At 34.0% G+C, this 20,572-nt stretch overlaps 3 protein-coding genes across 10 annotated transcripts; all 3 read left to right on the forward strand.

Moving 5' to 3' along the window:
- Window positions 1-2,080: 2,080 nt before the first annotated feature.
- On the forward strand, window positions 2,081-4,930 carry LOC8269704 (aluminum-activated malate transporter 9). Its single transcript, XM_002529089.4, has 6 exons — window positions 2,081-2,679; window positions 2,769-2,906; window positions 2,989-3,258; window positions 3,368-3,504; window positions 3,594-3,740; window positions 4,059-4,930. The coding sequence occupies exons 1-6, from the start codon at window positions 2,373-2,375 to the stop codon at window positions 4,677-4,679; spliced, it is 1,620 nt and encodes a 539-aa protein (XP_002529135.2). The 5' UTR covers window positions 2,081-2,372; the 3' UTR covers window positions 4,680-4,930.
- A 6,924-nt stretch (window positions 4,931-11,854) lies between these two features.
- On the forward strand, window positions 11,855-14,992 carry LOC8269705 (aluminum-activated malate transporter 9). Of its 7 annotated transcripts, none has more exons than XM_048372507.1 (7): window positions 11,855-11,997; window positions 12,560-12,893; window positions 12,983-13,120; window positions 13,208-13,477; window positions 13,587-13,723; window positions 13,817-14,068; window positions 14,219-14,992. In XM_048372507.1, exons 2-7 carry the CDS (start codon window positions 12,593-12,595, stop codon window positions 14,852-14,854), a joined length of 1,734 nt encoding a protein of 577 aa, XP_048228464.1. In that variant the 5' UTR covers window positions 11,855-11,997; window positions 12,560-12,592; the 3' UTR covers window positions 14,855-14,992. The 7 variants fall into 7 exon arrangements, with proteins under 7 accessions (XP_048228464.1, XP_048228463.1, XP_048228462.1 ...); XM_048372506.1 differs by lacking the exon at window positions 11,855-11,997 and adding an exon at window positions 12,089-12,229; XM_048372505.1 differs by lacking the exon at window positions 11,855-11,997 and adding an exon at window positions 12,194-12,337.
- Window positions 14,993-16,823: 1,831 nt separating this feature from the next.
- On the forward strand, window positions 16,824-20,295 carry LOC8269706 (aluminum-activated malate transporter 4). 2 transcript variants are annotated; one of them, XM_002529091.4, is made up of 6 exons: window positions 16,824-17,688; window positions 17,785-17,922; window positions 18,021-18,287; window positions 18,402-18,538; window positions 18,619-18,765; window positions 19,614-20,295. In XM_002529091.4, the coding sequence occupies exons 1-6, from the start codon at window positions 17,313-17,315 to the stop codon at window positions 20,271-20,273; spliced, it is 1,725 nt and encodes a 574-aa protein (XP_002529137.2). In that variant the 5' UTR covers window positions 16,824-17,312; the 3' UTR covers window positions 20,274-20,295. The 2 variants fall into 2 exon arrangements, with proteins under 2 accessions (XP_002529137.2, XP_048228685.1); XM_048372728.1 differs by having other exon boundaries at window positions 16,826-17,688; window positions 18,228-18,287.
- Window positions 20,296-20,572: the final 277 nt, after the last annotated feature.

A 20,572-nucleotide genomic window follows, 5' to 3' on the forward strand; every position in this document is an offset into this window, starting at 1 on the left:
TCCAATTTCAAAATCAATAATGAAGTTCTGTCTTTATCAAAAAAATCAACAAAAATTAAATTAATAAATAAAATTATAATTTAATCTTTTTAAATTTCTTATAGCTATTATACTTGTCTAAAACTATTTTTTAACTAAATAAAACTCCGAAATAATTTCAATTTCGATCTTGCGTCTCGTGGTCTCATGGTCACCATTTTCTAATTTTGGGTTTATAACGTATGAATTGTGCTAAATACATGTGATAACCCATCCAAAATGTGTATTTCGATTATGTTTTCATTGTTTTGGTATTATTTGATATTAAAAATAGATACATGTTTTTTTAAATAAAAATATTTAATTTGAATGTTATATTATATAATTTAAACAATAGCAAAAGCAGTCCAATATATTAATATGTGTAAACATTTAGCCATCAAAACGTATTGTCTATTTTAGTTATTAAGACATTTTTAATGGTATTTTTTATTTTAAAAAATTTTATATCTAATAAAAAGTATTTTTATTTTTATTTAAATAAAATCAAAAAAATTATGAGCTTAATAGCTTTTGATTTTTATTTTATTTAATAAGTACTAATATTTTAGTATCTTTAAAAAAATATTATTTAAAAAGTTAAAAATAGTAAATATCAATTAATAAAATATAAAAAATTATAATTATTAATTAATAAAAATAAAAATAAATTATAAATCTAAGTATAGAGAATTAAATACATCATCTATTTTATATATAAGAAATAAAAAAATATTAAAATTTTAGAATTTAATTCTAGAGATGCTCTAAGCATGCGCCAACGTGTGTATCGTGATCTGAAAGTTATTGCAATTTCAAACGATTGGACAATCTTTCGGTATTCCTTGTTTTAATATGTTACGTAACTCTTGTAAATTATAATTTATTTTCTTAATTTTCTTTTGAACAATTTATTTTCTTAATTTAAAAAGTTAACAATTTATATTTGTTTAAAATTTTATATATATATAATATATAAGATTTTATTTTCTTAATTTAAAAAGTTAACAATTTATATTTGTTTAAAATTTTTATATATATAATATATAAGATCTTATTTAAATCTTATAAAAATTTGACTGTACAAATAATAAAAGTTTTAAAAATACAGTTTAAATATAATATTTTAAGATTCTTTTTAATATGTTTCTAGTAAAATAAGGATTTTTATTTTTAATACTATTAGTTAATATATTAATTATATTTATAAATTAGTAATCAAAATATAATTGATATATGATTTTTAGGATTGAAATTATTATTTAATTAAAAAATTAATTATTAATTTATATATAAATAATACTAGCATAGATTTATATTCAGAATATTATATAAAAATTACATATAGTATATTATGTCATAAATTTTTAAAATTCGACTCTTACATATACTAATCGTCTACTCAACTATTACATGGTCTTAGCTATTATTTTAATTATAAATCTCATTTCGATTTAAATATTTGAAAATATAACTTTTACATAAAAAAATTTATATGAATGATCTTTAACTAATAATAAATTAAATCCATATAACATACTAAAGGAGTAACATAATTGAAAATATAAGATTAATTCAATTTACATATTATTTAAATTTATAAATTAATAAGTAATTATACTATTTTTTAAATTTAGAATTATTGTCAAAATTATGTATCATGTTAATTAGAGGAAAAGTTTTTAAAATATGAGTTTAGTTTCACATATTTTTAATTTTAAATATGTAATTTTTTGTGATAAATTTTAATATATAAACTAATGCATGTTAATAAAATATAATATTTTAATAGAATACCGTAACATTCGGCTGACGTGGCTTCATTTATCAAACGTGACACTCATATTATAATTTAATAGAATTTAGACATTAATATTTATAAATTTTCATATTTAACTTTAAGTGTGTATTTTTAAATTATTGTAAATCAATTATATATTTTGTTCTTTTATTTCAATATATAACCAAATAGTACTAGTCTACGAGCGCCACATCAGATAATATAAATTACTTCAGCATATCATGAAAATATCACATCCTTGAAATTGAAAATACTAATATAGTGTAAAATTTCCAAGAAAGAAATGGTTGAAAGCCATAGCAGCTATTTGTCAATAGGTACTGTTACTCTCTTTTTTTGTTGGTAAGGCATGTTACTTGTTTTTGGAATTTGAACAGAGGGTTTGTATTTTGTGGCCGAAGTTTGACAAAATATTCGAGCTATGGAAGTGTATAATCTCTTCTTTTGATTGGAAGGAAATAAACTGAACGCGAAAGTTGTACCTGAAGCATTGTTTTCTTCTGCAATTCCAACTCAAACTATCAGTTTCTGCTGCTATACAAGAGTGTTGAAAATGGTGAACAGCAAAGAAAGGCAGCCTCTTCTGGGAAGTTTTATGGGAGATGTTGATGAAACAAGCATACCCACATGTCTCGTTTCAAGTGAAAAAGACAAGAAGTCTTTGAATAAGTGGAAATATTTTGCTGAGAAAGCGTGGGAGATGGGTTGGTCTGATCCTCGGAAGGTCATATTTGCAATCAAAATGGGACTGGCACTGTCAATAGTATATTTTCTCATTTTCAGCAAAGCAAACAGGGATATCTCTCAGTACTCTGTCTGGGCAATACTAATAGTCATTCTTATGTTCGAATACACCATAGGTATCATATAACCTTTAAACAACCCATCAGTATAAGCTGTTAGTCGTTTTAATATCTCTAACAGTAACAAGTATTCACCACTTTTGCAGGAGTAACGTTTATAAAAAGCTTTAATCAGCTATTGGGTACTCTATGTGCTGGAATACTTGCTTTTGGGTTCGCTGAGCTTTCTTTGATGGTCGGTAAAAGGGAAGAAATTGTAATTCTTTGCGGTATTTTCATTACAGGTTTGTATTTCTACGTGCTTTCAGGAGAGCTTTCTGCTTTCTGTTTCTGCTTCTTAATGTACTTTTTCCTTGTGTGAACCAGGATTATTTGCATCACATTTGAAGCTTTACCCGACCATGAAGCCTTACGAATATGGATTTCGAGTATTCGTGTTAACTTACTGCATCCTTATGGTAGCTGGGAACAGAACTAGTGAGTCCACTGAGAGAATTGTAACTAGACTGGTGCCAATTGCACTTGGTGCTTGTGTGTGTTTGGTTGTAAATGTGAGTGTATACATCATTTGGTCAGGTAACGTGTTACACAGTTTATTGGTGAAGCAACTTAAGGATGTAGCAAGTTCATTAGAAGGTTAGCTTCATTTACTTTATCCACTGCTAAACTACATCATGCGATTGAGAGATATATTGTAGGTTTTGATACACTTCTGCATATAAATTTCTAATCCTTTCTTCTTCAGGTTGTGTTAATGGGTACTTGAAATTTGTCGAATATGAGAAGTTTACCTCCAAGAATCTAACTTGCCAAGCTCATGATGATCCGCTTTACAATGGCTACCGTTCAGTAGTGGACCCTACAAGCAAAGAAGAAGATCTGGTATTCTTATACCAGATAATGCTTCTATTTAGCTCATTTAATTTACCAGATCTACTACTAATTGTATCTTTAATCTTCTTTGTTTGCAGTTAGGCTTTGCTAATTGGGAACCAGCATATGGTCGTTTCAAGATGTTTAATTATCCTTGGAGAAACTATGTTGAAGTATGTGATGCATTGAGGCACTGTGCGTTTATTGTCATGGCACTTCATGGGTGCATTCTCTCAGAAATACAGGTGATTTTTGACAGATTTTCATCTTTTTTGGTACATCGGAAGATTAAAGGAGCTACAGAATAGGGGTCTGGCGAAACTCTTCCCTTCCCACTTAGCTTGGTTTTATTTTAAGATTCAGGATATTCCGAGCTTCTACTTCCATTGCAAATACTATTGCATATCTTGGTCACAGTACTAGGTCCTTGTCCAAATGTATTTATGAAAATTCAAGTTTCACTTGTAGTTTCCTATAAACTGCACATAACCAGAACTTCTGAGATATCATACCAGGATCTGAATCATCAGAATTATTCTGAAAGTTATAACTTGTGCATGTAGGCCCCGGCAGCAACGCGGCAAGTGTTTCAAAGTGAGCTACATAGAGTTGGAGCAGAGGCTGCTAAAGTCTTGCGAGAGCTCGGATGCAAAGTAGAAAAAATGGAAAAATTAGGACCTGAAAATGTACTAAAAGAGGTGCATGAAGCAGCAGAGAAATTACAGAGAAAGATAGATGAAAGGTCATACCTGCTAACTGCAGGACAGCCTGTGGACCTGTATGGCCCTGATCAAAATCTTCATACTGCAAGAGAGAGTGAAGATAATGTGCAAATGGGACTCAAGTCCTCAAGTGAAACTGTGCTCGACTTAAGGCAAGTTGCTGCTTTGACACCTTCATCGCCTACAACATATTCCTCAAGCAATTTGTTCAAGAAACAAGTACCAAGGCCTTCGACTCTTGCTTCAAATGCGAGCGGAGGTGAGTGCAGAATATATGAAAGTGCAAGTGCCTTATCTCTAGCAACATTCGTTTCGCTTTTGATTGAATGTGTTGCAAGGCTTCAAAGTCTTGTTGAAGCCTTCCAAGAACTAAGTGAGAAAGCAGGATTTTTGGAGCCTAATCTAGTCTCTGCAATTGACAAAAGGAAGACCAGATTTAGATGCTTTAGGTTCTCAAAGTGAGATGTGGATTTTGCTTAGCAGACTTATCATGAATCGTTCGTAATAAAGATAATGTTGTAGACTCAACCTTGGCACCTACCCTTTATTCCTCATCGCTTAGGACTCTGCACATCCAAGGCTTCTTTCCACGATAGATATAAGCCTAGTTTGACAGAGAAGTGCATAAAACTAAAGTTCTTCCTTCCATAATCGTTGCATTTCTTATTTCTCCCATTTAAATATAATGAAAGTTGGCTTTTACTTTCTGGAAACATTTTCTCTTTTAACAAGAAATCATAATAAGAAGATCAAAATTCATTACTTTTTGAACAACAATTTGTAACAGCTAAAATATTTTATCAACTTTCAACTTTTTTTCTCAACTATATGTCCACTATATCTAGAATTTGATCTCTATTAAAGAGACAAAATGATGGAGGAATTTTTGTAGAAGAAAATAAATCTGATAGAGCAAAATCACAGCTAATAATTTGAAAAAATAAAGATAAAGAAAAATAAAATACACAATAGAACACATAGATTTACATGAAAAACTCCTAAATAAATTAGGGTAAAAACTACGGGCAAAGATAGAAGAATTTCACTATAAGAAAATAATAGGAGTTATAATCTCTCTATTTATAAAGGAAAAAACATTAAAATTCTCTCTTTATAACATGAGAAAAATAATTGCTTAACTCTCTAATATTTTTCTCTTATTTTTGGAATGAATGAATAACAAAGTGAGGCCTCTATTATATAGGCTTGGAAGGTACCTCAAGATTGTTAACTTAGCAATAAGGGAGAAATACTCCTCAAAATTAATAACTTAGCAATGTGGGCGAGATACAAACTTCTTAAATATCAACAATCTCCCACTTGAAGATTTGATTGAGGATCAGTCAGATCTTCACACCGTTCTTTCTTCCTTGCCTTTCCATGCTGCTTATGCTTTTGTCAGGCCACTAGAGGATTGACACCAAATAAATTTATCAGTGTTAACTGCCTTCGTCAAAAAATTTGCTAGATTGTCTTTAGTATGAATTTTTTGCATATCCACAGTGCCCTCTTCCACTTTTTCACGAACGAAGTGATACTGGACTCGTATGTGCTTTGACTTTGAATGAAAAGCTGGATTCCTTACGAGATGCAAGGCACTCTGACTGTCACAGAATAGAAGAATATGCTTCTGTTCGTGCCCGAGCTCCTCCATCATCATTTTCAACCATATTGCTTCCTTACTAGGTTGTATAGCTGCTATATATTCTGCTTTTATTGTTGATGTCGCCACAACTGACTGCAGTTTTGGTACCCAGCTCACAGCTCCGCCAGTAAGTGTGAATACATACCCTGTAGTAGATTTGCTTTTATTAAGATCACCTGCATAATCTGAGTCAACATATCCTCTGATAATAAAGTCTGATCCTCTATAACACAATGCAATATTTGAGGTTCCCCTGACATATCTTAGGATCCTCTTTATAGCATTCCAATGCTTTCTGCTAGGATTCGCCATGTACCGACTTACTACTCCCACTGCATGTGCAATGTCTGATCGTGTACAAATCATCGCGAAGATTAATCTCCCCACTACTGATGCATATGGTACTCGAGACATTTCTATCCTTTCTTCTTCACTACTAGGACTCATACTATAGGATAATTTGAAACTAAGAGGAAGTGGGGTAGAAATTGACTTACAATCTTGCATATTGAAGCGTTGTAAGACCTTTTTCAAATAATTTTTCTGAGAAAGCCAAATCTTCCTATTGTTTCAGTCTCGGTGAATTTGCATCCCTAGAATCTTGTTTGCTGGTCCCAAGTCCTTCATTTCAAATTCCCTAACCAACTGTGCCTTTAGTTCTTTAATATGATCTTTGTTGGGGCCTGCTACCAACATGTCATCTATATACAACAGTAAGATAATAAAATTACTTTTATCAAACCTCTTGAAATATGCACAAGGGTCTGCATTAAGTGTGTTATATCCAAGGCTCATGATGAAGGAATCAAATCTCTTATAGCAACACTTTGGTGCCTGCTTTAGACCTTATAGAGATTTGTTCAACCTATAAACCAAGTTCCACTTTCCTTTTTCTTCAAAACCTTCTAGCTGGAGCATATAAATTTCTTCCTCAAGATCTCCATGAAGAAAAGCTGTTTTCACATCTAGCTGCTCTAGATGTAAGTCAAATGTAGCACACATCACCAAGACTACTCGAACAGTTGTTAATTCAACCACAGGGGAAAATATTTCGTTGAAGTCAATCCCCTCCTTTTGAGCATATCCTTTCACTACCATTCTTGCACGAAACCGCTCCACTTGATCATCACTATTTCCTTTGATCTTAAAAACTCATTTGTTGCCAATGGCTTTTCTTCCTTGTGGTAGTGGCATAAGCTCCTAAGTCTTGTTCTTATGCAGAGCTTCCATCTCTTCTTGCATTGCTGCTATCTATTGAGATGCATCTGAACTGCTCATTGCTTCTTGGAGAGTTGATGGCTCCCCTTCCTCAGTTAGAAAACAGCGTGCAACATTGTTGCCTATATCATAATCTTTCTGCCAGATTGGTGTAAATTTTGTACGTTTTTCCTTTTCAAGTTCTAACTCTTCAGACTCGGCTGGCTCTTTAAACTCAACTGGTTCTTCCTCTTTGTGCTCTGGTGCTGCTTCAAAAGAATTTTCTTTTGTAGACTTTCTTTCCACCTGTACAGTTATAGTCTTTGAATTTTCTTTTGAAGTGCTAACATCTTCTCCCTTCAATTTATCTTCTAAGAAGATTACATCCCTGCTGATTATAACCTTGTGGGCAGTGGGATCCTACAGGCGATAGCCTTTCACACCATCAGCATATCCCAAGAACAAACATTTTCTGAATTTTGGATCCAGCTTTATAGTTTCTTAGGTATTATACATCACATACACAAGACTTCCAAATATATGGAGGTTTGAATAATCAATTGGTTTTCCAGTCCACATCTCCATCGATGTCTTTTGATCAATTGCTGTAGATGGAGACCGGTTAATCACATAACAGGCGGTGTTAACTGCCTCAGCCCAGAATGCCTTATTCAGGCTTGTAGCTCCCAACATTGCTCTAGTTCTTTCTAACAAAGTTCTGTTCATCCGCTCTGCCACTCCATTTTGTTAAGGAGTGTATGCCGTAGTGAACTGTCTCTTGATGTCTTTTTTCTTGCAAAAGCTATCAAGTTCATTACCTGTGTATTCTCCTCCATTATCTGTCCTCAAACACTTGATCTTATTGCCTGAATCAAGTTCAACCTGCGCTCTGTAAGTTTTGAAAACTACAAATACATCACCCTTGCTCTTGATAGGATACACCCAACATCTCCTGGAGTAGACATCGATTAAGGACACAAAGTACTTAGCTCCTCCTAGTGATGAAACCGGTGCTTGCCATACATCAGAGTGAACTAATTCTAGAACATTCTTGCTTCTAGAATTGGATGTATTGAACTGTAGTCGATGCTGCTTGCTTGTTATGCAATGCTCACAAAAGGGTAATGACACATTTGTGAGACTAGGAAGTAGATTTCTTCTCAGCAAGAACCTTCATGCCTTGTTCAGACATATGTCCAAGCTTCTGATGCCACACCATTGCAGATCTCTCGCTCGAACTACTTAAAGCAACATATGCTTCTGCTTCATGCATGGTCTCTCCCAAAAACATATATAAATTAACAGAAACTTTTTCTCTTTTCATAATTACAAGCGCTCCTCAGCTAATCTTCATTATTCCTTTCTAAACTTTGATGATGCAATTAAGATCATCCAGCTATCCTAGAGATAACAAATTCTTCTTCAGACCTTCCACATGTTGCACTCCTTGAATAGTGCGAACTGTACCGTCGTGCATCTTCAACCTGATGGTTCCAATGCCTATGCTCTTTAAGGCATTATCTTCACAACTATACACAGATCCTCCTAAGATAGGTTCATAATGATGGAACTATTCTCTTCGAGAGGTCATGTGATAAGTTGCTCCTATTTTAAGAAGCCATATATCAACAAATCTCTTCCTGCTCTCAGTTGATATTGCTGCTTCACAGCACAATACATTTCCATCATCCGAAGTGCATGCCACATTCCCTTGAGGATTGGAATTCTTCAGACTCCAACAATCCTTCTTCAGGTGACTTTTTTTACCATAATGGTAGTATTTATAATTCTTCTTACTTTTTGATTTTGATCTACCATGATTGTGACTCCCATTTGGGCCACGTTCTGTTGATCTCCCTCTCATCACTATCAAGGCTTCCACCTGTTGTGAACCTGCCTGCTTGTCTTCCTAAATTGTAAGTGTTCTTACTACTCCACACAAGCTCTTTTGTACCAAAGAAACCTAAAAATCCCTTTCTGATGTGAAAGATTAGACTGAGCTGCAACTACAGAATTTTAAAGAATTTATTGCCAACCAAGCTCTGATACCAATTGTAGAAGAAAATGAACCTGATAGAGTAAAATCACAGCTAATAATTTGAGAAAATAAAGATAAAGAAAAATAAAATACACAATAGAACACACAAATTTACGTGGAAAACTCCTAAATAAATTAGGATAAAAACCACGGGCAATGATAGAAGAATTTCAGTATAAGAAAATAATTGGAATTACAATCTCTCTATTTATAAAAGAGAAAACATTAAAATTCTCTCTTTATAATAGGAGAAAATAATTGCTTAACTCTCTAATATTTTTCTCTTATTTTTGGAATGAATGAATAACAAAGTGAGGCCTCTATTATATAGGCTTGGAAAGTACCTCAAGATTGTTAACTTAGTAATGTGGGAGAAATACTCCTCAAAATTAATAACTTAGCAATGTGAGAGAGATACAAACTCCTTAAAATCAACAACTTCGTCTGCCCACTTCGATCTAAACACTATGTAACATGGTCCTGCAATCTATCCAAAATACACCTAATCTTTTACAGGTTTTCAATATCTTTTTAATACATTTGGAAAATTGAATTTATGGAATTGAAAAAATTATGAGTCACCAAATTTTACACTTTATAATAAAAATGTACAAAGTTTTTGACTTACAACTAAATGGTTGCTAAATTTTAATTTTAATAATACCATTGAATTTTTCTAACATACTTAGAGGGTAAATTACATAGATAGTCACCAAATTTTATATTTTGTAATAAAAAGATACCAAACATCTAATTTATTATAAAAAAATATTGCGCATGTATTTTTTAAAATTTTAATTTTAATATTTTTTTATTATAAAGTATCAAGTTTAATGAACGCCTATATAATTTATCTTTACGTTTGCCAAAAAAATTCATGTGTTATTAAACTTAAAGTTCAGTGACCATTTAGTTACAAATTAAAAATTTTGTATGTTTTTATTATAAAATATAAAATTTGATGACGGCAAATGCAATTTACCCTCAACATTTAGATTTGAATTTAATAATATTTAGGGTATTCAAGCTTTTACCATTTGACAATATCGTTTTATTTTTTGGTCAGAATACTAGATCTTGTATCTAAATACAGTAGTATGCATGTAAGTTCTATCATGGTATTCAATGAAATGCACATAACTATTAATGTTTTCTTGGTTAACTAGAATCTGATTGAAATTCTTACTTGAATTTATACATCAGGAAGATGGTTCGGGTACCTTTACGTTGAAACTCATCAGGATATAGAATTATTAATTGGAATATTAGAGTTATTAATTGAAATATCACAGCAAGAAATGAAATATCAGAAACTTAAATTGTTGTTTGTGGTCAGGATAGTTGGATTAAAGACTGCAAAAAATCCACCATGAACTTTGGAAGTAGACCAAATGGAAAAATCAGGAACTCAAGACATACTAAACACTACAAGAGTGAGGTACTTTAGCCATGCTTGATTTTTTTTTTTTAATAAATATAGCATCCCTAATATGCGGGGTTAAAAAATGCCCAACACAAATAAAAATGTGGCCGTATGCGCGGCTAAATGTAGCATCGGGAGCAAAGCAGCCACACTTTTAACCTGCGTTGGGATCCCTTTTTATGACACTAACTGGCTACAATTTTTTTAACATGGCAACTATTTCCCTTTCCTACGCTAAACAGTGTGGAAACCAGATGAATCAAGTGAGGTAGACAGCATGTGCACTGAGTTTGCGAACAAAACAAAATTTACGTGACACATATTTCTAACCATGCTACTAGCTTCAACCCCATATTATCTACTTAACTAACCACACATGATAAAGATATATACGGAAGGGGATAACTAATAAATAATCAGAGGGTCGGGAAATTGCAAGACATCCTATGTAATTGCAAGACCATGGTCAAAATCTTGAATATGTAAAGGATCATGAAAACAATATGAACTGTAATCTTCTTGCCAAGCATTAGTCCAGTTAGAAGTTACAGTTGTGAATTGTTATCCTACCAGTAAAAGCCCTAAAATGCTCTTCACATAGCTTTGCATATCTGCAAATTCAAGTGATCTCCAAACTTCTTGCCAAGCATTAGTCCAGTTAGAAGTTACAGTTGTGAATTGTTATCCTACCAGTAAAAGCCCTAAAATGCTCTTCACATAGCTTTGCATATCTGCAAATTCAAGTGATTTCCAAATCTCAGCTTTAACTGGAGGCCCAATTCCAATTTCTAAAGGTGTTCCCAGTTTAGAAACAGAAGGGATGTAAATTTCATCAAAAATCAAGGGGGGTTACAGTAATTTGCTCTAAGGTGAATTGAGAAGCTCATCTAATTAGACAAGGACAAATAGTACGAGACTGTAAAAGAGATGCACTAGGAAATTTCCTTCAGAGAAGTTTCCGTGGGAGGCTGTAAGAACCTTTATTGATGCTGTGCAGAAAGAAGAAGGTTCCTAGAAATGATCTGTGCTTTTGGTTGATCGATCTAACTAGTCGAAAACAATCAAATTACTTGTATTATAACTATTCACATATAAAAAAAATTGCAAATTCTTTTTCTTTTTTTCTACAGAAAAAGTTGCGAAATTTTGAAAATGAACCCATTTATTAATCTGAATTTTGCTTGGGATAAACGAACTCCCAAGTTATCCAATTTACTGATGTAACATGGGATGGTTCCTTTGAAGATAGGACCCTCTTGGCTCTTGTATATTTGGCAACTTTTTAAGACCTTTGATACAATGATTACCTTTTCTGTATGTACAATTGTATACGATAACAAAGAAGTTGCAGACGAAGCATATATCCCCGTAGATATTTAACATACATCAACACTTCGCTATAACAGATAAGTGTACCAATAATCTTTGCACAACAAATGCAAAAAACAGCTGCCGTAAAAGAAGAGATGATTCTGGTGTAAGTATAATAGCTTGTTGTTATTCTAGAATTGGATGATAGTGACATCAAATTTGAAGCTGCGAGTTAAAGTTTTTATGATAATTAGTACTATTAACGCGTCGTCCAGGAAAGTAGCGAGAGGTGATGTAGAAGTTTAAAGAAAGGTGTTGCCTTTAGAAGCAAAGGCCACTAAATTTCCAAGAAGATAAATGGCATGAAAAATATAAGTGTCACTGTTGTCTGCCAATAGGTAATGTGACATGTTTTCAGGAATTTGGATAAAGAGTTTGCGTTGTGTGGACTTAGTTTTCCAAAATCTTGGAACTAAGTGCATGTCCTCTGTTATTGGAAAGAAAAAGTAAACTGCAAGCAACATTTTAACTGAAGCATTTGTTCTTCAATTCCAATTTTCGTATGGAGAAACATTTAATTTTAGCTAGCTACTTCTTTTCTTCTTACTTTTTTTGCATAGTAGTATCCGGTTTGTCACAAATTTTTCTGTTTATCTACATTTGTTTCCACAACTTCTTTATCTTTTCTATTTTCAGTGTAACTTACCACTGTTCAGTCAATTTTACAGTAAAGAAGGGAAGGCAGTGAAGAAGTGGTGAAAATGGACAATAGGCATTTTCTTCTGGGGAGTTTTAATGGAGAAGTTGATGAAACAAGTAAATCCACATGCCTTAGTTTGTTAAGTGGAAAAGTCAGGAGATCCTTGAATGAGTTGCAAGATTTTGCCAAGAAAGCATGGGATATGGGTCGGTCCGATCCTCGGAAGATCATATTTGCAATAAAAATGGGAATGGCATTGTCAATCGTATCATTGCTCATATTCTGTAAAGCAGTTGAGGATATTTCTCAGTACTCTATTTGGGCAATATTAACAGTCATTGTTATGTTCGAGTATACAATAGGTACTACTATATATCGAAAATGCTCTTTTAACTTTGTTGTAGAATTCCTGAGTATTCTTCTACATATCAGCATTAACCATTATTTGCAGGAGCAACCTTTATAAAAGGTTTTAATCGGCTACTGGGCACTCTGTGTGCTGGAATGCTTGCCTTTGGCTTTGCGGAGCTATCTTTGCTGGTTGGTAAATGGGAGGAAGTTGTAATTGTTATCAGTATTTTCATTACAGGTTTGTGTTTCTACAAATTTTTTGTCAAGCAAAGTTTCTGCTTTCCATTTTCTGCTTTTTGAAAGTACTGTTCCTTATGTATATTAGGATTTTTCGCATCCTATCTGAAGCTGTATCCAACCATGAAGCCTTATGAATATGGATTTCGGGTGTTCGTATTGACTTACTGTATCCTTATGGTAGCTGGGAATAGAACCAGGGAATACACCGAGGCAGTTGTAACTAGATTAGTGCTAATTGCACTTGGTGCTTGTGTGTGTTTGGTAGTAAATGTTTGTGTGTACCCCATCTGGTCAGGTGATGCTTTACACAGTATGGTGGTGAAAAATTTCAAGGATGTTGCGAATTCTGTAGAAGGTTAGCTTCAAGGGCTCTCTCAACTGTTAACCTACATCATGCGATTGAGAGATAATTTGTTGGTTGACTAATTCACTTCTGCATAAAAATTTCCAATTCCCTTCTGCAGGTTGTGTTAATGGGTACTTGAAATTTGTCGAATATGAGAGGTTCCCCTCGAGGATTCTAACTTACCAATCTTATGATGATCCACTTTACAATGGCTATCGATCAGTAGTGGAATCCACAAGCAAAGAAGAAAATTTGGTATTTGTATACCAACAGATAATGCTGCTACTTAACTCATCTAGTTTTTACCAAATGTACTACTAACAGTTAACATGAACTTCATTTATGCAGTTAGGATTTGCTATCTGGGAACCACCTCATGGTCGTTTCAAAATGTTTAATTATCCTTGGAGAAACTATGTTGAAGTATGTGGTGCACTGAGGCATTGTGCATTTATGGTGATGGCACTCCATGGGTGCATTCTCTCAGAAATACAGGTTATCTCCAATATCTTTTTATTGGTATATCAGAAGATTAAATGCTCTACACAGAATAGGGGTCTGTCGTCCTTTTCTGAAACTCTTTCTTCCCCATCCTGCAAGGTTAAGTTTCAGGATATCTCAACCTTTTACCATTTGATAATATTATACTGCATTTCTCTATCAGAGATTCACAATATTAGACATCATTTTTCACTTGGAACGTTTACTTGGAACTGAAAGTATTAAAAAGTTAGACTTTTGTGCATGTAGGCCCCGGCAGCAAGGCGGCAAGTTTTTCAAAGTGAGCTCCGGAGAGTTGGAGCAGAGACTGCTAAAGTTTTGCGTGAGCTTGGAAGCAAATTTGACAAAATGGAAAAATTATGCCATGAAGACATACTAAAAGAGGTGCATGAAGCAGCAGAGCAATTGCAGAGAAAGATAGATGAAAGGTCATACCTACTAATTGCAAGACAGCCTAGGGAACTGCATGATCCTGAACAAAATCCTGAAAATAAAAAGGAGAACAAAGATAATATGCAATTGGGATCTAAGTCCTTAAGTGAAACCGTGCTGGACTTAAGGTCAGTTGCTGTTTGGACACCTATCTCACCTACAAGATACTCCTCAGGTAACTTGTTCAGGAAACAAGCACCGTGGCCTTCAAGTCTTGCTTTGGATGCCGGCGAAAATGAGTGCAGAACATATGAAAGTGCAAGTGCCTTATCTTTAGCAACTTTTGCTTCCCTTTTGATTGAATGCGTTGCAAGGCTCCAAAGTCTTGTTGAAGCCTTTGAAGAACTAAGTGAGAAAGCAGAGTTTATGGAGCCCATTGTAGACTATGCAATTGCCAAAAAGAAGGCTAGATTTTGTGGCAGACTCTTTGGATGCTTAAAGTTCTCAAACTGAGATGTGAATTTTCTTTTAGCAGAATATCATGAACTTTCACTGTAAGCATATATGTTGTTGACTCAACCTTGACACTCTTCTTTCAAAAAATAACCATAATAATCATAATAATAATAAAAAAAAACCTTGCAGTTTAAACCTTTTTCCTTCATTTCTGAGAACCCTGCTCTTACAAATGGTTCTAAAGGCCTGTTTCATATCAGTGGGCTTGGATTATAGAAAAAGAACATACAGGAACCTTCCCTCGTCCCATCCTAGAGTAGATCCCCCTCTAGTTCTATGCCCGTTGTATTCCTAAATCAAGCACCGTTAGATCAAGTTTGAAAGCCAGGCTTTCTTATTATGTTTTCATCTTGATTTGGGCACCTAATCTCTTTCTCCTTTTGTTTCAAAGAAAAATATTCTGATCATGTTGAGTTTGGCAACGTATGGAATGAGGGCGCGGGAGTAAATTATATTTATAGCCTCTAAAATTTGCATTTTATAATAAAAATATCATAAATTTTCAATTTACAACTAAATAGTTACTGAATTTTATTTTTAATAACATTTATAAATTTTTCCGGCAAATATAAGAAAATATTACATTTTGTGACACAAAGATACTAAAATCTTAATTTTAAATGATATATAGGTAATAGGGTTACCTTTTTGTAACAAATCAAAAATTTTGATATTTTTTTATTATAAAGTAAAAATTTGGTGAACATATATATAATTTATCTTCTAAATATATTTAAAATATTCACCGTGTTGTTAAAATTAAAATTTAGTAATCATTTAATCATAAATTAAAAATTCGATACCTTTTTATTACAAATTAGAAAATTTAAACATCATCAATCTATTTTATCCGAAATCCTAGTTTAGACAATTTTTCTAAACATCACTTTATTAATCTCAGGAGAATGGATTTGTTTTATTCCCTAAAGATCTAGTTGTTACTTGAACGTGAACCTTGGGAAGTGTTCTTTGACTTTGTTGCTTTCCAGCCAATTCTCTTGCCTTATGATAATTATTATTCTTATTATTATTATGATGGTACCACATATCATTTTCTAGCACTAAATCTCTAACTTAATCATTGGATAAGCTTGAAACTATTTTTACCTTTATAAAAGCTTCCAAAAGGACTATCTGTTTCCTGCTGTCTCTCCCTCTCACATTTCCCTTGCTTTATTTCGAAGACAATGTACGCTCTCCTATTCAAGCCACACTGGACTTATTTTTCTCTGAAGTCTACTAAATGTTACTTCTAGTAGAACAGTGTGTCCGAGTCTCAACCTATGTTTGCATCCAAAATCTCTTGCAAGAAGTCAACAATTAGGAAAGACTGGATGTATTTTGGTCTGGCCGTGAAGATGTCACAGGAAAACTTTGAGAGAATAACAGGGGATATTCACGTAAAGTTTGTGAAAAGATCCCCAAAGCAGATTTCTCACTTGATGCCCTCGCCAACTAGTTAAGTTCGTGATTGATTGAGTTATCAGTTGTACCGATGGGGTTTGACTTGGTGCTATCAGGGTCATCTCCCAAGTTCAAGTTCCTCCAACCCCTAATTGGGGCCCCACAAAAGTAGTAGTTCCTTTTTTCTTTTTTGGACCTGTGCTTGCTACTCGATCGCTCACAGGGTCCACGGTGTTTCTTCATCACTAAAAAGCACGCTTTTGCAAGTAGTACTGCAGTCTGTAATCCATTTACTAGAATTTTATGATGAGCAATACATAGTTGACAACTTTTGTGCACTCAATAAACCTCGTAATGGTTAGAACATGCTGGGATTTATGACTAACACTAATTTTTTCGTAGCAAACGGGTAAAGGACCCCTTTGAGTGTGGAAACTTTTTAAAAGTAAAAATACGAGTTTATATGAGTAGATGGTACAGGGATTCGTCAGAACTGTATCGCTCAAGGTTCAATTTCTTTGGTCAGAGTATTTCCTGACAAAAGCATGGGTGCCTCTCTGGCTTCTCCAAGTAATTTTTTCATGTAAAAACTCGACACTGCTTTTCCTTTTTAAATAATAGAAACATTTGTAGGTGCAGAATATCCAGGAGTACACGTATGTGCTGATATGTCTGGCTGGCTATAATATGAGTGGTGCCAAAGTTAATCAGAGGAACTGATGTAATAGGATATGCGTCCAAACCCTGGACTATGCGTCACTCCATAAGGCGTAGACCTACCAATAAGTCCCTTTGACACTTTGCTACCAGTCTTTCCAACAAACTTTCAAAACTTGTCATGATCTTCATTACACATTAAAATACACCGGATGTTCTCTTCCCTTATAGACCACTTCTTCAAGCAAATAACTACGCTTGCATAACATAATCATCATTTAAATGATTATGGCTGTCAATAGCTACACCTGCTTGCCATTATCATTGATTGTTTTCCCTTTCTAATGTCATTCCTTATGTGCCTTTGAGTTTCACTTCTGTTAAAAAGAGATTCATGGCTGCAAAGACTGGTTCTTTTAGGCATAGTTTTGCTGAGAGGAGCAAGGAAAGGTTACTTTCGAGGAAAGGATATTCAGATTTTGATCTAAACAGCTCCTATGGTGGCGGTGAAGGAGGAGTAATCAAATGCAGGTGCTTTCGTCTGCTTTGCGATCAGATCAACAACTCTCGGAATGCTATACATGATGCTGTAGTTGAGTTATATAATATGGGTCGGACGGATCCAAGAAAAGTTTTTTTCGCTGTCAAGATGGGACTATCTCTTGCCCTTGTTTCTCTAGTCATTTTTTTGAAAGAACCTCTCAAGAATGTCAACCAGTACTCCATCTGGGCAATTCTCACTGTGGTCGTTGTTTTTGAGTTCAGTGTAGGTGTGTGTTGCTACGCTGAAAACGACAAGCTAGCTGCTTAAAAAAATAGTTTTTTTTTTGTTCATTTCTTGACAATCGTCGTTTCTTGTTTTCTAGGTGCAACACTTAATAAAGGATTTAATCGTGCTTTGGGAACACTGTCTGCTGGTGGGCTTGCTCTTGGCATTGCAGAGCTGTCCTTATTCGCTGGAAATTTTGTGGAAGTGTTTGTTGTAATAAGTATTTTCATAGCAGGTTATAGTTAAATACTTGCACATAAATTAATTTTGTATTAGATCAGAAAATTATGATTAAATTGTTGAATTATTGAACTGGTTATTTACTGTATTCAGGATTTTGTGCAAGTTACATAAAGCTACACCCCTCTATGAAGTCTTATGAATATGGATTTCGAGTTTTCTTATTGACATACTGTATAGTTATGGTATCTGGAAGCTCATCAACATTTGTGGAAACAACTTTCTATAGATTGTTGCTTATTGCAGTTGGTGCTGGAATAGGCTTGGTTATAAATATTTGTGTATTCCCTATATGGGCAGGGGAGGATCTGCATAAATTAGTGGTGAAAAATTTCAAAGGTGTTGCTGCTTCATTAGAAGGTTGGGATCATAACATTTAAGTTTCTTACTATTGCTGATATACTTTTCTTCTAGTGGATTTTTATCAGAGTTGGATGCTACTTTAGCTAATTTATCCTTCTAAATTTTGTTTAGGCTGTGTCAACGGGTATCTGCAATGCGTAGAGTATGAGAGAATTCCTTCGAAGATTCTTACATACCAAGCTTCTGATGATCCATTGTACAGTGGCTACAGATCAGCTGTACAATCTAGCAGTCAAGAAGAATCTCTGGTTTGTTTAGAGCAGAATTTATGCCATACCTGTTCTTTCAAGGAACACCTTGAATTTTAATATTCTTATTTTGTATGCAGTTAGACTTTGCAATATGGGAGCCACCCCATGGTCCTTATAAATCTTTCAATTATCCCTGGAAAAACTATTTAAAACTAAGTGGAGCCTTGAGGCATTGTGCATTTATGGTCATGGCAATGCATGGATGCATTCTTTCAGAAATTCAGGTGCTGACATTTTTTTTTCTTTTAGATGCTTGTAGTTCTAGCAGCAATTAATGTATATTCATGACTGAGCTATATTTAGAAGAAGAATCCTATTAGGATTTGGTCACGCTTGTCTCGTGGATTTGGCATAATGGTATAAGGAGTGATCAAGTTAGATAACAGAAAGTATCGAGTGAGTTAATCTGCGGGTAAAAAACTTAATTAATTAATCCTTACCTTTTGAGCCTCTTATATATGTTGGTATCCGACCTCTACTCATATTTGGAAAAATCCTTATACCATTATGCCAAATCCACAAGATAAACGGGACCGAATCCTAATAGGATTCTTCTTCTAAATATAGCTCAGTCATCATATATGGTAGCTTGACTTTGTTTGTTGTTGAAATTAAAAAATGTGTACGGTTATGAAAAATCTTTGATGGACAAGGAAAAAATGACTGAAGTGAATTGATGGAAAGAGTAGAAGAAGCAAAATATTGGACCTTGCTTAAGCATATAAAATGAAAGTGAAATTACTGCCATCTCAATTGTGTTGATCAAAGATGCAATTTAGCAGCATATGAGAGTTAGCATAGCTTGTGCAAGATTGGGCAGGATGTACCGTTGAATTAAGAAACAGCAGAACTGCTCTTGTATTGTCAGTTTGTCATATTTTATGTACTGGAAAATGTCAGAATGGAGATACAGCTTGTGAAATACAAAGCAGGGTTTATGACATTGACAGGTTATAACAAAATGCTTCTGCTGCTACCTGCCATGATATGCTCTTGTTTGAGCTGATTCTTTTTTCTCTTTTTTAATTCTATGTGTTCATCAATATCAAATTTTGTGAACTTGATTTGTTAGGCACCAGCAGAGAAGAGACAAGTCTTTTGCAGTGAGCTACAAAGAGTTGGCAATGAAGGAGCTAAAATTTTACGCGAGCTTGGAAACAGAGTTCAAAAGATGGAGAAGTTAATTCCAGGAGATGACATACTGCTGGAAGTGCAAGAAGCGGCAGAAGGATTGCAATTGAAAATAGACCAAAAATCTTACATTCTGGTGAATTCTGACAGCTGGGCAGCAGAACGAGTACAGCCAAAAGAACTTGAAGATCCTGGCAGCATTAATGAACTCGAGGACAATGAGGGTGAAGTGATTAATTGCATTAGTGAAACACTGGATGATCAGTATCCAAATACGAGCATGAATCCTTCTTCCACACAAGCAGAAAGGATGCAATCAGAGAATATGCTGAAAAGATCATGGCCATCGTTTATAGCTAGTTCCAGGCTAATTGAACAAGAATCAAGGGTATACGAGAGTGCAAGTTCCCTCTCTTTAGCAACATTTGCATCATTGTTGATAGAGTTTGTAGCAAGGCTCCAAAACCTTGTGGATGCATTTCAAGAACTTAGTGAGATGGCAAATTTCAAGAACCCTATTGACTTATTATCAAAAGAAAAAATGGAGGTCGGATTTTGGACAAGATTGAGAAGGTGGTATAATTTCAGTTCAATTAATTAAGGTTTCGGATCATGATTAATTATTCTTCTTGTGTTTATTGATATATTATCTGGGGGCAGCCTGTCTAATTTTGAGTGTATGGTCGAAGATTAACCGGTACACCGCAATACACCTCCGACAAATAAAAAAATGATATATATTTAAAAAATTTCAAAAGTAGAAAAATAAAAAACAAAATTAAGAACCTAATAAGATCTTATTTCTCTACTTCTCAGTTCTTAGCATTGTTATTACCAGCATCAGTTGTTGATTTTGTCCTTTACGATTTGTCTCTGCTAATCTATTATCAATTTCTCGAC

The sequence above is a fragment of the Ricinus communis genome, chromosome 4, assembly GCF_019578655.1.
Source record: "Ricinus communis isolate WT05 ecotype wild-type chromosome 4, ASM1957865v1, whole genome shotgun sequence".
Lineage (NCBI taxonomy): Eukaryota > Viridiplantae > Streptophyta > Magnoliopsida > Malpighiales > Euphorbiaceae > Ricinus > Ricinus communis.

Coding starts and splice junctions, on each gene's coding strand:
- LOC8269704 (XM_002529089.4), top strand. CDS start 2,373: ATGGTGAACAGCAAAGAAAGGCAGCCTCTTCTGGGAAGTTTTATGGGA. Junction 3,259..3,367: donor TGTAGCAAGTTCATTAGAAG/GTTAGCTTCATT, acceptor TTTCTTCTTCAG/GTTGTGTTAATGGGTACTTG. Junction 3,741..4,058: donor GCATTCTCTCAGAAATACAG/GTGATTTTTGAC, acceptor TTGTGCATGTAG/GCCCCGGCAGCAACGCGGCA.
- LOC8269705 (XM_048372507.1), top strand. CDS start 12,593: ATGGACAATAGGCATTTTCTTCTGGGGAGTTTTAATGGAGAAGTTGAT. Junction 13,478..13,586: donor TGTTGCGAATTCTGTAGAAG/GTTAGCTTCAAG, acceptor TCCCTTCTGCAG/GTTGTGTTAATGGGTACTTG. Junction 14,069..14,218: donor TTTCTTCCCCATCCTGCAAG/GTTAAGTTTCAG, acceptor TTGTGCATGTAG/GCCCCGGCAGCAAGGCGGCA.
- LOC8269706 (XM_002529091.4), top strand. CDS start 17,313: ATGGCTGCAAAGACTGGTTCTTTTAGGCATAGTTTTGCTGAGAGGAGC. Junction 17,923..18,020: donor AATAAGTATTTTCATAGCAG/GTTATAGTTAAA, acceptor TACTGTATTCAG/GATTTTGTGCAAGTTACATA. Junction 18,766..19,613: donor GCATTCTTTCAGAAATTCAG/GTGCTGACATTT, acceptor TTGATTTGTTAG/GCACCAGCAGAGAAGAGACA.